At 44.6% G+C, this 14,522-nt stretch overlaps 1 protein-coding gene across 2 annotated transcripts in view; it reads right to left on the reverse strand.

Annotated features, from left to right (window-relative positions):
* Window positions 1-14,522, reverse strand: part of MSH2 (mutS homolog 2) — a 799,418-nt gene that overhangs the window by 263,367 nt on the left and 521,529 nt on the right. For both annotated transcript variants that reach the window (XM_078649651.1, XM_078649652.1), the window contains one exon: window positions 682-779. In XM_078649651.1, coding sequence (XP_078505777.1) covers window positions 682-779 — 98 coding nt within the window. The remainder of the gene's footprint in view (window positions 1-681; window positions 780-14,522) is intronic.

Genomic DNA, 14,522 nt, shown 5'->3' on the forward strand with positions numbered 1-14,522 from the left:
GAAAGGCACTTGTTGCATACTGAATGTTTATTAGTATATGTGAACTTGGAGTGGCATTGTGGGCACCTTTTGAAAGGGCTTCTTTCCATCGACGGTCGGCTCACGTGGTGTCGAAAAGGCCCAACGGCCCGCGTCAACGACCGATTCGAGATGGAAGTGTGAATCGAGTAGAGAGGTACCGAACGAGAACAATACTGTCGGTGCCTAAGGCCTTTTGGCCCTTAGAAAAGTTTTGTTTTGGATTCCGAGTTGGAGTATAGGAGTTTGCATCCGAACCCAATGGCGGAAAAAAACAATCTGAGGATGGAGAGGATGCCCATGCGCACTGTAGTCCAGGGAAGGAGTCACCTATCTCGTGATACTTCGAAGACTCTTCCAAGACAACAAAGTGAAATCCTCCGGACCCAACACTAGGCGGCGATCTATGCACAGATATGAATTCAGCAGCCCACATGCCTTGAACATACACTTTCACTTGGAAGCATCAAAAAACGGCAAACAAACATGCAGTGTTTAAAGTGATCTCACTGATTTCCTCAGAGGAACTAACCTTCAGCGGTGGCCAATACTAAACAATAACCGTGTTTTACAAACTTTTTTTTTTAAAGGAAAAAGTAGAATAAAAGAATTATGTTACTAAACACATCTTTAAATTTTTATAACCAATATCAAGTGATTTACCTGAAGAGATGTTGATGATCTCTTTGACAATGGCATTTTGCGCTTCCTCGTATTCCTCTCGATTTCGTATGTAATCTTCATTGTAGGAGCTCAATTTACTGCAATACAAAGTACAACGGTCATAACATCTGGAAGACTGCCTCTTCCCTTCCATTTATTACATATCCCAATAAACTTATATGCAAACTAATGACATACACATGAATCAATTTAATGTCCACAATCATATTTTAGCTTCTTGGCATTAAAAGCATATTTACTTTAGTAAGCAAAGACCCGTGTCAAATGAAATTAAACTACATAGGGGTAGGGACTGGCTGGGATCGAACATGGCCACAGGTCAGAAGTGCTCTGGACGAGGCCTCTGCTCCACGGCCTGTTGACACAGTCTAGGGCATTGCAAAGTCACCAAATGGGGTTATGCAGAGATGAAGTTACACAGAGTTGTGATCAGCACAATGGCAATATCAGGTCTGTGAAGACTTGTCTGGAGATGGCGACATTCAGGTGGATGTGGCACTGGTAGCTTGGGTTTTGTTCATGCCTACAATTAGACTTGGACAATCATGCAACATACAAAAGAGTTGGTTGGTTTAAGAAATTGGGTTATTGGTTGAGAAGGCGGAGAGCCCCATTCAAATAAGGAAGCAACTCAAGACCTGGCTCTTCGAACAGTGACGGCCCCCCCTCCACCAGCGCCTTGAGACCCCCCCGGGTGAGTAGTGCGCTATACAAATGTCATGATTGATTGATTGACAATACTTTTCAGGGAGAACCACAAAAGTTACTACACACTTTGGTAGCTTGGTACAAAAGCAGTCAGGTTTAACTTAGAGGAAATGTGTAAAGTATTTATGCAACACTAATAAAGTGAACAAACTGTAAAAGCAATATCCTAAATTAGTAAAAAAAAAAAAAAACGGAGTAAATCTTAATAAAGGAAATGACACCAAAACGACAACTCTTAAAATAAGAACAGGAGTAATTAATTTTTAAAATGTCAAGTAGAAATAGCATTAATTGGGGTTATCTGGTCATGCTGGACTGGGTCAAAATCAAAAGATAAGGCCAACTGTGATGGAGAGCATGTCAGATACAGGAACCGGGTTTGTCCTGCTGGAACGTTTACCTTTTAATAGTCCAGTTCTACGCAAGGAGCCTCAATCGGAGCTTCACGTTGGCGAGGATAATGAGGAGGATGTGTCGGCATGAAGAGCTCACCGCCGGTCAGTGTATGGCTAATTTCTAATTTCTAATTTAAAACATTTATAGAGCGCAACGTCCACCGAGCGGCTTCTTGGCGCTAACAAGGTCCGAATTACTGAGGATTGCAGGGGTGAGCGAGTTTATGAAGGGAAGGCCTGTCTAAACAGAAACGTTTTGAGATCTTTTCGAAAAGAGGCATAGTGGGTGGCAAAACGTAGGTGATCAGGCAGAGAATTCCAAAATGTGGGGGCCAAGGTAGAGAAATTGGCACCGCCCCACTTTTTTCGCTTAAAGCGTGGGGTTTGGAGGAAGGCTTTAGAGGAGGACCGGAGCTCTCTGGAGGGAACATATTCGCTTATCAGCGAGGAAATGAAGGCCGGGGCAGTGCCTTGCCGGGCCTGAAAGGTCATACAGGCGGTCTTGAAAAGGGAACGCTCCCTGATAGGCAGCCAGTGGAGCTCCCTAAGAAGGGGGGAGGAATGATGGTAGTGTGGGAGACCATAAATTAGCCGGGCCGCGTGGTTCTGCACCACCTGGAGCCTCCGTAAGTTGTATGCCGGAATGCCATTATAGAGGGCATTAGCATAATCCAGCCGCGAGATTACCAGTGCGGCCATGATCAATTTGAGAGCTTGGGGGGAAAAAAAACGAGAAACGGTACGGATTGTTCGAAGGGTGAGGAAGCAGGAGGAGACTACGGAACTGATTTGGGAGTGAAGAGTGAGGTGACTGTTCATTTTCACTCCCAGTGTTTTTACTGTGACTGAAGGGGTGGGGGCGGGACCAAGAGTAGGGGGCCAAAAGTGGGGGTTCCAGGGACTGGATGAACCACCAGTGAGAACCAACTCGGTCTTCTCAGGGTTCAATTTGAGGTGGTTGTGGTTCATCCAATCCCTGATGAAAATCATAATGGACTGAAAATTAGAGACAGAAAGAGAGGAAGAAGAAAGATCGAAGATGAGCTGGAGGTCATCTGCATAATTAAATACAGTGACCTCCAGCTGCTGAAGAGCGAAAATAAGAGGGGAGATATAAAGGTTAAATAGTAAAGGAGAAAGAGAGGAGCCCTGGGGGACACCACAGGTGACGGGGAGTGGGGTGGTCGTGAAGGCTCCCAGCCGAACCGCCTGGGTACGGTCCCTCAGAAAGGAGGAAAGCCAAACCAGGGCTGTTCCCTGGATTCCGGCCGCCCTGACACGGGACAGAAGGATGTTGTGGTCAACCGTGTCAAAAGCGGCGGAGAGATCCAGGAGCACCAGCGCCTGGTGTTGGTTATGATCCATTCCCTTCCTGAGTTTATCTAGGACCGATACCACGACTGATTCGGTTGAGTGCCTGGGACGAAAGCCAGCCTGGCGGGAAGCCAGTCCCCCATTTGCCTCTACGTGGGCGCTGAGTACCGCGGTGACGTGGCGCTCTAGCACCTTGGCCAAGTAGGGCAGTAGGGAAATGGGGCGGTAATTGGCTGAGATGGATGGGTCCGCGCCAGGCTTCTTCAGTATGGGCACTATGGTGGCAGATTTGAGTGCAGGTGTCACGACTCCCTGGGTCAGAGAGTTATTCAGGAAAGTGACGGGGGGTTCAGGGCAGAAGGAATAGATTTGTTGCAGAATGCGTGCAGGACAGACATCTGCGGGGGAGCCCGATTTAACCTTAGGGAGAATCTCCAAGAAGGCTTCCTGGGTAAGGGGGGGATAGAGGCAAGACAACATGAGACGGTCGGGGGGGAGGGTCGACGAAGGCAGATGAGGGGGGAGGGATATTAGCCTTGATGGTATCAATCTTTTCTTGGAAATATGAATTGAGTTGGGCACATAAAGACTGGGATGGAGGAATTTGGGGTGAGGCTCTGTCAGAGAAGCCTAGATCATTCACTATGCTGAAGATCTCCCTGGGCTTTTTTTCAGCTGAGGTGATTTTGGTAGAAAAATAGGCGGTTTTAGCATCAAGGATTGCCGTTTTATATTTGGCAAGTGCAGAGAGGTAGAGGGTTTTTAATGAAGGACAGTAGTCCTTCCTCCAATGTCTCTCTGCTTGACGGACGGACAATTTGAGTTTTTTTAAATTGCCATCAAACCATCTATTTGAATCCTTGGGTCGACGGATGGAGATACGGCGCAAGGGAGCTTCAGAGTCACAGCCTCTGGCTAGCCAGGCATTGATTGCCTCGGCTTGAGAGTTTGACGAAAGGTCAGCGAGGGTCGGGGTGGAATTCCGAAGCAGGGAGGTCAAAGCAGGAAAGTCAACTCTATTCCAATTTCGGGCCCATGTGTTTTTGGCGCGTGGGATCTTAGGCGCTGGTTCGGTAAAGATGAAAAAGGAAATGAGGGCATGATCTGACCAGGGGCAGGGAGAGACAGTCACCGGGGAAATTGGGAGGTTAAGGGACCATACCTGGTCGAGAATGTGACCGTGAGAATGGGTGGGAACCGAAATATGGGACACAAAGTTCAAGGAGAGAAGGGATTCTGTGAATTCTTTCGAGGTGGCGCACTCGGAAGGGTCGGAAGGCCAATAATTAAAATCACCGAGGACCAGGACCGAAGCGTAGTTGACCACCAGGGTGGCCAGTAAGTCCTGGAACGCAGGTAGGAATGGGGGCGAGGACTGGGGTGGGCGATACATCAAGAGACAAGTGATGGGAGGAGAGAAATAAAGGGATCGGGCAACAAGGAATTCAGAGGGAGGGATAGAGGGGGATGAAAGGATTTGAAAATGTGAGTCCGCTCGAGCAATCAATGCCACACCACCGCCTGTCCTGCCCGCCGGGCGGTCAGCGCGTAGGGCAACATAGGAAGAGGGGCGGGTGGCCAGGAGGACGGGGAGGGACGAGTCACAAAACCAGGTCTCGGTCAAGAGCAATAGATCCGGCTTCTCCAAGTCGAGGAAGACAGATAGCTCATGGTGGTGTTTAACCGCAGATCTGGTATTGAGTAGGATAACAGATAACGGAGGAGTGGAGGGGGGAGGGGCCGATAAGGAGGGGCAAAGCGACGGTGGGGCCGACAATGGCGGCAGCAGTGTACGGGTAGAAGAGGGAGTGAGATCTAACGACGCAATGTGCCTTCCGATGGATTCTGAGAGTGGCCAATGGCCCTGGAGAGAGGTCAGCTCCTCAGAGGAGTAGCACATAAAATTGGCATGGGGACGTGCCCCTAGCCCCGTCCGGCCGCGGACGGGCGCAGGCGGGCTTGCCTTAGGCGCGCGCCTTCGGCGCGCAAACGGCGCGCCCGCTGCGCACGTCCGCTGCGCGTTCTGGGGTTGCACATTGAAAAAGGAGAGCTCTAGGGCGGGGAGGGGGCGTGGCCTCAAGGTGGACGTGGCCGGCGCGAAGGAAGCGGAGTGGAGGGTGACACGTGAGCGCTGGAACCGCTACACGGCGCCCTCGAGGGGTAAAGTGCAAGGTGCTAGCAGCAGTCAAGGTAGGCTTTAGTAAAATACAAGAAATACACAGAAATACAGTTTTAAAATCAACTGCTCCCGGCTGTTTTGCCTCAGGAGTAAGAACCAACTGGGCGCTTGTGAGTCAGCGCTTGAAGTAGGGCGGGGAGGGGCGTGGCCTCAAGGTGGGCGTGGCCGGCGCGAAGGAAGCGCGAAGGTAGGCTTTAGTAAAATACAAGAAATACACAGAAATACAGTTTTAAAATCAACTGCTCCCGGCTGTTTTGCCTCAGGAGTAAGAACCAACTGGGCGCTTGTGAGTCAGCGCTTGAAGTAGGGCGGGGAGGGGGCGTGGCCTCAAGGTGGGCGTGGCCGGCGCGAAGGAAGCGCGAAGCGCGAAGGTAGGCTTTAGTAAAATACAAGAAATACACAGAAATACAGTTTTAAAATCAACTGCTCCCGGCTGTTTTGCCTCAGGAGTATGGCTGTGAGGAGATCGTTGCTGGCAGGAAGCGCTAGTCACCAGTTGGAAAAGTACACTGCCACCAATGATACTATTCCACAGGTTAGGGAGGAGAGCCCTCCACCAAAACCAAGGGGTAAAAGAGGTATTACAGGGAAGTGGATACACCCGCTCCTGTTAACTATCCCAAACTTAAAGTATCCCAACCCGATAGGGCTCAAATGAGTCTTACATGGCGTACCCCGCGCAAGTGCGGGAATGGAGGCAACTCCTTTTTGTTAATTAACCGTCACACACCTTATTGGTGTCATGCTTCATCATAGGATTCACCCCGACTCCTAAAGGTTAAGGAGGGCTAGACCCTATTTCAGGGAGCACTTAGAAGATGTAGGCCAGGGGGGGGTCTAAAGATAAAAATCCTACTGCGTTCCCCAGGTACCCCTTTATTGGTTGGGAGTTGGTTGATATTAAAATATATATATCTACACAGGGTCGTTTGGAGGTAATGGTCCCATGATCCTAAAGACGTGCCAACATGTTTCTGCCCTTAGTCAATGGCCTCATAGGTCAACTGACCCCTGGAGTCACCTTTGGTCTATGGTTCAAAGCAAGTAGGTTCAGTCTCCCTGCTTTAGACAGCATGACAGTCCTTCTGAATCTTCTCAGGTAGAGGAGTGTTCTGATGAGAGGTTCGGAGGGTGCCACATTTATACCCAGTCAAAGCCTGTATGTGGGGGTCACTCGTTTGTCTAGCCCTAAACTGGTTCTGGTCATTTCCTTCCTTTTTTCTGGGTGTGGTTCCAATCTGCCTAGGGTAACAAAGAGCAGTCCGGTCCAGTTGTGAGTTGCATTTGCCACTGACATTTTCAGAAGTCAGGAAGGGGGTAGGTACTGCCCTCAGGCTACCCTTTGAAGCTCAGGAAGGGCTGAGCACAACCCCCCCGCCCCCAGGCCATCCTGCCCTGGAGAGGAAGACCCATCCCCACACCCAAGGCCCTTTTGTAACCGCTCTCAAAGGAATACAAATCACACTACACCAGAGCAATTAAGTCATGTGACCTTGAACACTAGCAAAAAAGGTGCATTTGGTTTAGGCAGGAAACGCCAACTTTCTAAAAGAGGCATTTTTGAAATAGTAACCTAAAAGCCAGATTTACAATTAAAAAAGATTTTAAATATCAATTCAAAACAGTGGAAGACCTAGCAGTAAATATAGTTTAACTGCACTACAGGTTGCAGTGGTAGGACTGAGACATAATCTACAGTGCTACTTTAGTGGGTGGCACACTGAATGCTGCAACCCACTATCAGCTATCAGTTTCCATGACCCGGCTACATGTAGCTGAGTTGCATGAGATATGTACGACAATTCACTAACTTGCTGAGTGTCTCACTGGATTTGGACATCGCTGGAAAAAAACAAGGATGACTTTTTCACTCCATGGTGGACATCCTCTAGTGGCACTAGATTGGAGGAATCCCCATATGATGTGCATCTGTCCTGGCCATTTTACACTTCTTTGGAATCCTACATGTAGATTTTGGTACGAGTATCTTTAACTGTGAAAAACATTGAAGTGAAACTAGAGACTTTATTGGGCAGAATGCTTACAGTGGAACACGCTGGAAATTAATTAAAGCAGAGGGATAGTACTGGAGATTAACAAGACTGAGCTTGCCACGGATGTGACAACGGTGCAAGCCTTTAAACAAATTTTGCGGGTGCCACGCTGAAGTTGTATGAATCAATAGAAGTGTTTGAAAACCTCAGGAAAAGCCCACTAGTGCAAATACTTGGTGACCAGTAAACATATTCGGAAGCACTGAGGATAGATTGTGAATTTTGATAGTGGATGCTTTGCCTTTACAGGCAAATGCAGTGGACTGGCTTGTAAAACAAATGTCTTTAGACTTACTCCTGGGCAGAGGACCAAGTAGCAATGTCATGGCAGTGGGGGGTGCTATGACTAAGAGATCGGATCCAATGGGAGGCTATCTGGCGAAAAGAAGTCTAGAAGGGGGACCAGAGATGTTTTTCCTCACATGCATTCCTGCGAAGTTCGAAGGAAATTGCTTTCTACATATCATGCAGGAAATGGAGGGGCAGGAGCTCACAGCTTGTGTGTGTTTACCTGTCAAAATGAGAGTGAATCCTAACAGAAAGAAACAATCTTTCGTCTGGATTCTTCAAATGCATTTCAGGACAGCCTCAGCCACAAAATGGTTCAACAGTTGGGTGGGAGTGTTGGTGGCTTGGAATGAGAGGCTTTATTGGGGGCCCTTGCTGTGCTGGCGCAGAAAATGCATTATTTACTTCTGTCACTCTCGGCTCTCCCTCTCTCATAGATGGCTCTTGGCTACTGTGCTTATCTTGTTGGTTTGAAAGAGTGATGGGTTTCATCGTTCCACAACTGAGGGCTCTGTACTACCGGGCCTGTAGGTAGGGTGTCTGTGTGCCTTGAAAATATATATATATATGGAGTGATAAATGGCTTTTGTTATTTGACAGCTCAGCAAGGACTGCACTGTACTAGTCCTATGCTTAAAGACTTTGCTGTTTAAATGGCGAAAGACTTTGTCATTTTCTATCTCGGCATGGATAGCACTGTCTAATCCTATGCTTAAAAACTTTGATAGAAAAACACACATTTGAGGTGAGCAGATCTAGAGTGCCGCTGGTGTTGAGAGTGCTCTTACAGGAGCTGCTTTCCACCTAAACTGAGACCTACCCAGAGTTCTCTCCTTCTTTTTTGCATAATTTATGCGTCACTCTATGCCTGAAAGGGTTTTGTTTTGACTTAATACTGGGTGCTCCCTTGTGTCTGGACAAAGCTATACCTCTCTGAAGAGCTCTAATTAGAGCGAAACACTGTGTCAGGGGTTGCTTTTAATCATTTCAGGTTGGCTTGAGTTGGTATTTTACTAATTCAAAGCTGTAATATTGTGCCTGGAGTGATAAATGGCTTTTGTTATTTGACAGCTCGGCAAGGACTGCACTGTACTAGTCCTATGCTTAAAGACTTTGCTGTTTAAATGGCGAAAGACTTTGTCATTTTCTATCTCGGCATGGATAGCACTGTCTAATCCTATGCTTAAAAACTTTGATAGAAAAACAGACATTTGAGGTGAGCAGATCTAGAGTGTCGCTGGTGTTGAGTGCTCTTACAGGAGCTGCTTTCCACCTAAACTGAGACCTACCCAAAGTTCTCTCCTTTTTTGCATTCTTTTTTGCATATATATATATATATATATATATATATATATATATATATATATATATTACCTACTGGCGGTCGCCAGTAGGTATATATAGTTAGAATTTTCAAAAATCCCATAGGGAAAAAATCCTATGTCTAATAACTTTGGCGTTTGTGGACGGAATTGGCTGAAATTTTCAGGAAAATGGAACATTTTGTTTCTGAGCAGCCCCTGGAAATTTGGGGGGGGTTCGTCAAGGGGTGACCGAGAAAAAAGGGGGGTCCCAAAACGTGTTTTTCCCATGTTAATTTCCATAGGGCGGTTGGCCTCACTTTTAGGCCGAACGGCTGAATGGATTTGCACGAAACTTGGCAAAATTGTAGGGACTGTTAGCCCGATGTGCCTTTGCTAGGTCTCAATATATGTGCTCCAGTGGATTTTGAGAAATTAACGTTCAAAAAAAGATATATATCTGTAAGCGCGCTCCAGGCAGCGCTCCGGTTCGCGTACCTGACGCGTAACGGAACTTCGCGTAGCGAAGCTGATTGGCTCTCTGGTGTCTGTCAACATTCTAAACAGTCCGGAGCGGCCGCCATCTTGTCTCTCGGTAGGATCGAGAGACAAGAGGAGGCCAAAACAAAGGGGGAAATGACCATAAGGGGGCATAGTAGATCCTCCCTGACCCCCTAGGTTTGATGTGGAGGCTTTAAAAGGGCCCCGCAGTGCAAAAAAAATAAAAAATAAAAATTTGTTTTTTTGCGTGGGGAGCGCCCGGTCCGCGAACCGGGAAGCGTTCTGGGGAGCGTACTATAAGGAAAAAAGAATGATAGACTTTTAAAATACTTTATGTTAATTGATTGTTGGTTTTGTTGATTATTTTTTAATTTCTTTATTTTTTAAGCAAATATTTATTATTGTGATTGGGTTTCAAAATTTAATAACATTTCTAACATTTCACTGTCTGAAATGTCGTCATTTTAATTGAACATAGCTTGTAATCTCTGAGTGTGTAAAATGTCCTCATTTTGAAGGTCATCTACTGCTTGCACACATTGCATTAGTTCTTGGTCCCAAGTTTCATCCATAAATTCTATATAATTTGGATCAATTAATTCTTGGCTGCTCTCTTGCAGGACAATTTGAAATGAAACTTTCTGTTCGCTTTCCATGTTGCCTGAAATTTGGATAAAAAAAATATATATTAGTAGAGATAGGGCACTGTTGGGATTAATTTTAGATAGGCAGTTTTTATCAGTGAATATATCTTTGGGCAGTGTATAGTATCAGAGTGGAAGTAGGAATATAAAAAAGTGTATGTGATTTAACGTAAGTAAATTCATAGTTATACAAGAGAAACCTAACTCTATCCATAACTATAACAGAGAAGTCTATCTAAATCTATAACTACTACAGAGGGATAGTATATAACTATCAGAAAAAGTTTACCATATTAACTGATAGTGCACAATATACTTCAGTTTTTAAAATAACAACTTACCTTTACAAAGAAGTTGAAGTGATTAGTGAAAATCCAATTGAAATGTACACCAGGAAGTAGTAGTCAAAATGGCTGTGTTTCCTTCTCTTCCTTTATATATATTCAGGTATATAACCAATCAAATGTCAGGTAAAAAAAGTAGAAAATGAAAGTAACATTTTCATTGGTTGTCAATTCCAACACTTCAGATGTGTTTTGTGAAGTAATTTACCTCACGGTATTTAGAGAGGTCTACAGGCTAAATGGCTAAATGGAATTTCAATCAAATTTGTGAAAATGATGGGGATTGGTATGTAGTACGAGCTAATCTATATTTGGTGAAAGTGTCTCCAGTCGTTTTTCTGTAAATTACTTTCCCACCTTTTTTGATGGAGCGCTTCCCGGGGAGCGCCCCGGTACGCGAACTGGAAAGCGCCCCGGTACACGAACCTGAAGCGTTACGGGAGTCCACCATTTTGTGTCTCGGTCGAATTAAGATACAAGATGGAGGGCAACTAATGTTCAGAATGGGTAGAAGGGGGCACGGTAGACTTATCTTGACCCCCTAGGTTTTCTGAGGGTGGCTGAGGAGGCCCATATGTGTGGAAAAAAAACATTTTTTTAAAAAATTTCGCGAGGTTAGCTTCCGGTCCGCGTAGCGCCCCGGGGAGCGTGCTTTGTTGAAAATTAGTGAAAAAAGTTAGAGTAAAATAATAATTGTGAGTGATCAGATATAGGGTAGCTCTGAGAAGAGCTTTTGGGTTTATGGTACATTTAGGTACTTATAAGTAGGTACCAATGCACAGTCTTAAATTCAGAATGAAAATTCTGTTGCCCTCATCTGAGAAGTGAACTCCATCTCCTCTGTAGATATCTTGCGTGTAGTAACGCAAGTTATTGTTGTACACGGAGCCCATTCCATGGTCTCTCATGTAAGCTGAAACAGATTTGTTTACATGCTTCCTCGACTTCTCAATTTGTGGACAAAATTGGTTCGACCACCTCCATTTCTGTCTTTGGCATATATTTGAATATACCAAGGCAGTCTGAGGAAAAAGTGCCATTAATTGCTCAAAGGTGTCCTTTAAAAGCATTTCCAGACCTACCCCAGTCAAAGTGCCCAAGTCATTACCTCCACAGTGCACAATTAACAGGTCAGGTTTTGGCAAATGCATAAAGGTTTTCACCAATGGTATCAATTGGTGACATTTTAATCCTCTGTGGCCAAACCACTTAATTTCCACATCTTGTAAATTGAGGTTAGGTAAATTTCTGTTATAAGCATACCTCTGAGCCCAGTAGATGTAACTATGTCCAACAATCCAGACAGAAAACATGGTGAGAGAAGGTTCTGCTGCAGTCAGATGAAGTGTGGCAATGAAATGGCAGTTGAAAAAATAAGAGTTTAAAATGAAAAAAACTGTGGAGTTTCTGTGTTAATGAAGCAGTAACAGTGATTGGTGGATTTTGATTGCTGAAAACAGAAAGTTAGGGTGCATGGATGAGTTCTTTGAAAGATGTATTTTGAGTGGTCAAGAAAAAATCATTAAATGAAAGATTGCATTGGATATGCAGGTGCACTGAGAGTTCAGAGTTCAATTGAAACATTGTTGTGTGAACTTGCAAACACCAGAGGTCTTCCAAGATGTGGTTGCTATGCAAAAAAGGCAGAGAGGGCAGAGGGGGGAAGGGTTTTGATTTGAAAAAAGTGAGGGAAGAGTTTTGATTGGGTGACATGAGAGATATGTGTGAAGAATTACAGCATTTCTGTGCTTTTGATAGCTGCAGACTCTGGAGTGCATACCTTTTGCTCTGCTACAGACAAAGTGGTGTGTTTCTGAGACTGTTTTGAAACTCATAAAGTATTTGCTAAGGTGAGAAAAGATTTATTTAATTTAGATAGAGAATAGTGTGCTTTAAGGAGAAAATTATGAAGAAAGTTGTGTTTTTAAAATGTTGCTTTGCCTCAAGTGTTTTACAAATAGATTTTGTTTGTTTGAGAAATTGTAATTGGAGAAAATGTGAAGTATTAGTACTGACAGGGTGTTTTTGTGCATAGGAGCTGTGCAGTGTTTTCAAATTATGACTTGAAAATCGTTTTTGAGGTAAAGGAATGCTTTTAACATTTATGAGAAGGACATAATGGTGTCTGCTTCTTTATAAGGCATTGGAGTGTCTCTGATGTTATTTTTCCCATTTTAATGTAAGACCTTTCCCCGTGGTGCAAATTCCTTGTAAATATGCTCCCACCTGTGCTTGGCAAATTTAGATTTTGAATGTTTGAGTTACATAGCCATGTTAAAAGTGACCCTAAAATGCTGCAAAGGCAATCAAAAAACGCTTCCATGTGTCTTAAGGACATTTTAAGTCATTTCCCCATGTGCAGTGTTTTCAAATTATGACTTGAAAATCGTTTTTGAGGTAAAGGAATGCTTTTAACATTTATGAGAAGGACATACTGGTGTCTGCTTCTTTATAAGGCATTGGAGTGTCTCTGATGTTATTTTTCCCATTTTAATGTAAGACCTTTCCCCATGGTGCAAATTCCTTGTAAATATGCTCCCACCTGTGCTTGGCAAATTTAGATTTTGAATGTTTGAGTTACATAGCCATGTTAAAAGTGACCCTAAAATGCTGCAAAGGCAATCAAAAAACGCTTCCATGTGTCTTAAGGACATTTTAAGTCATTTCCCCATGTGCAGTGTTTTCAAATTATGACTTAAATCGTTTTTGAGGAAAAGGAATGCTTTTAACATTTATGACTAGGACATAATGGTGTATGCTTCTTTATAAGGCATTTGAGTGTCTCTGATGTTGTTTTTCCATTTTAATGTAAGACCTTTCCCCGTGGTGCAAATTCCTTGTAAATATGCTCCCACCTGTGCTTGGCAAATTTAGATTTTGATTGTTTAAGTTACATAGCCATGTTAAAAGTGACCCAAAAATGCTGCAAACGCTTTAAAAAAACGCTTTCATGTGTCTTAAGGACATTTTAATTCATTTCCCCATGAATGTAGGTAGGCCTCACCTTAAACAAACCTCTGGATAGGCCACACCTTATCGTCATCCTGAATTAATCATTTAAAATGCTAGGGACAGATTTATGATAGGTGTATGCCTCTTTTGCGCCACTGTGCGTCACTTTTGTGACGCAGTGGCGGTGCAAAAGATTTGCTATGTGGGGACAAAATTACAAATTGATGCATCTAGGCAGATGTGTCATGCTGTAAAAAAAACGTGCCACGTGAAACCGATGCAGCAGTGATGCAAAAGATGGACCATGTTGCAAGACAGGCCTCACTTCATCTCGAACAAGATAAGTAGCTTAGGGATAGATTTATGATGACTGGTGCATCCCCAGGGATGTGCCAGTCATCCTGCGCCGCTGTTCCGCCACCCATGGTGCGCTGCATTTACAATGCGGCGTACCATGGGGCAAAAACAGCACAGATGCGTGACGCATCTGTGCCGTAAAGGTGGCGCATTGCTGGAGCTGCATCGCAAGTGCCATGCAGCTCCAGCAAGGCTTAGGGGTGCCCCATCTCCATTTAATCTGCAACCCTGAGTAGGCCTCACCTTAAACAAACCTCTGGATAGGCCACACCTTATCGTCATCCTGAATCAATCATTTAACATGTTAGGGACAGATTTATGATAGCTGTGTGCCTCTTTTGTGCCGCTGTGCGTCACTTTTGTGACGCAGCGGCGGTGCAAAAGATTTGCTATGTGGCGACATATTTAAAAATTGATGCATCTAGGCAGATGTGTCATGCTGTAAAGTCCTGTGCCACATGAAACCTGCGTCAGTTTTAATATAGGTGTTTTGTTGCAAGGTATGCATTAATTTGCAAGAAAGCCCTGTAAAACTAACACAAAGAAATTTAGAAGATATCACGGACTCCGCTTTATAGCATTGCAGAATCAAATCATTACGCCTGTTTGAAACAGGCATAAGGAGTGATGCACCATGCAATGTGTGGCTTGCTCCTGTGCATTGCAGTAGACATGTTGCGCTTACGACGTGATTCCTGCAATGTGCTGCTTTTGCGGCACAGATGCGTGACGCATCTGTGCTGTTTTCACTCAATGGTGCTCCACATTTAAAATGCTAGGGAC

The sequence above is a fragment of the Lissotriton helveticus genome, chromosome 6 (genome assembly GCF_964261635.1).
Source record: "Lissotriton helveticus chromosome 6, aLisHel1.1, whole genome shotgun sequence".
NCBI lineage: Eukaryota > Metazoa > Chordata > Amphibia > Caudata > Salamandridae > Lissotriton > Lissotriton helveticus.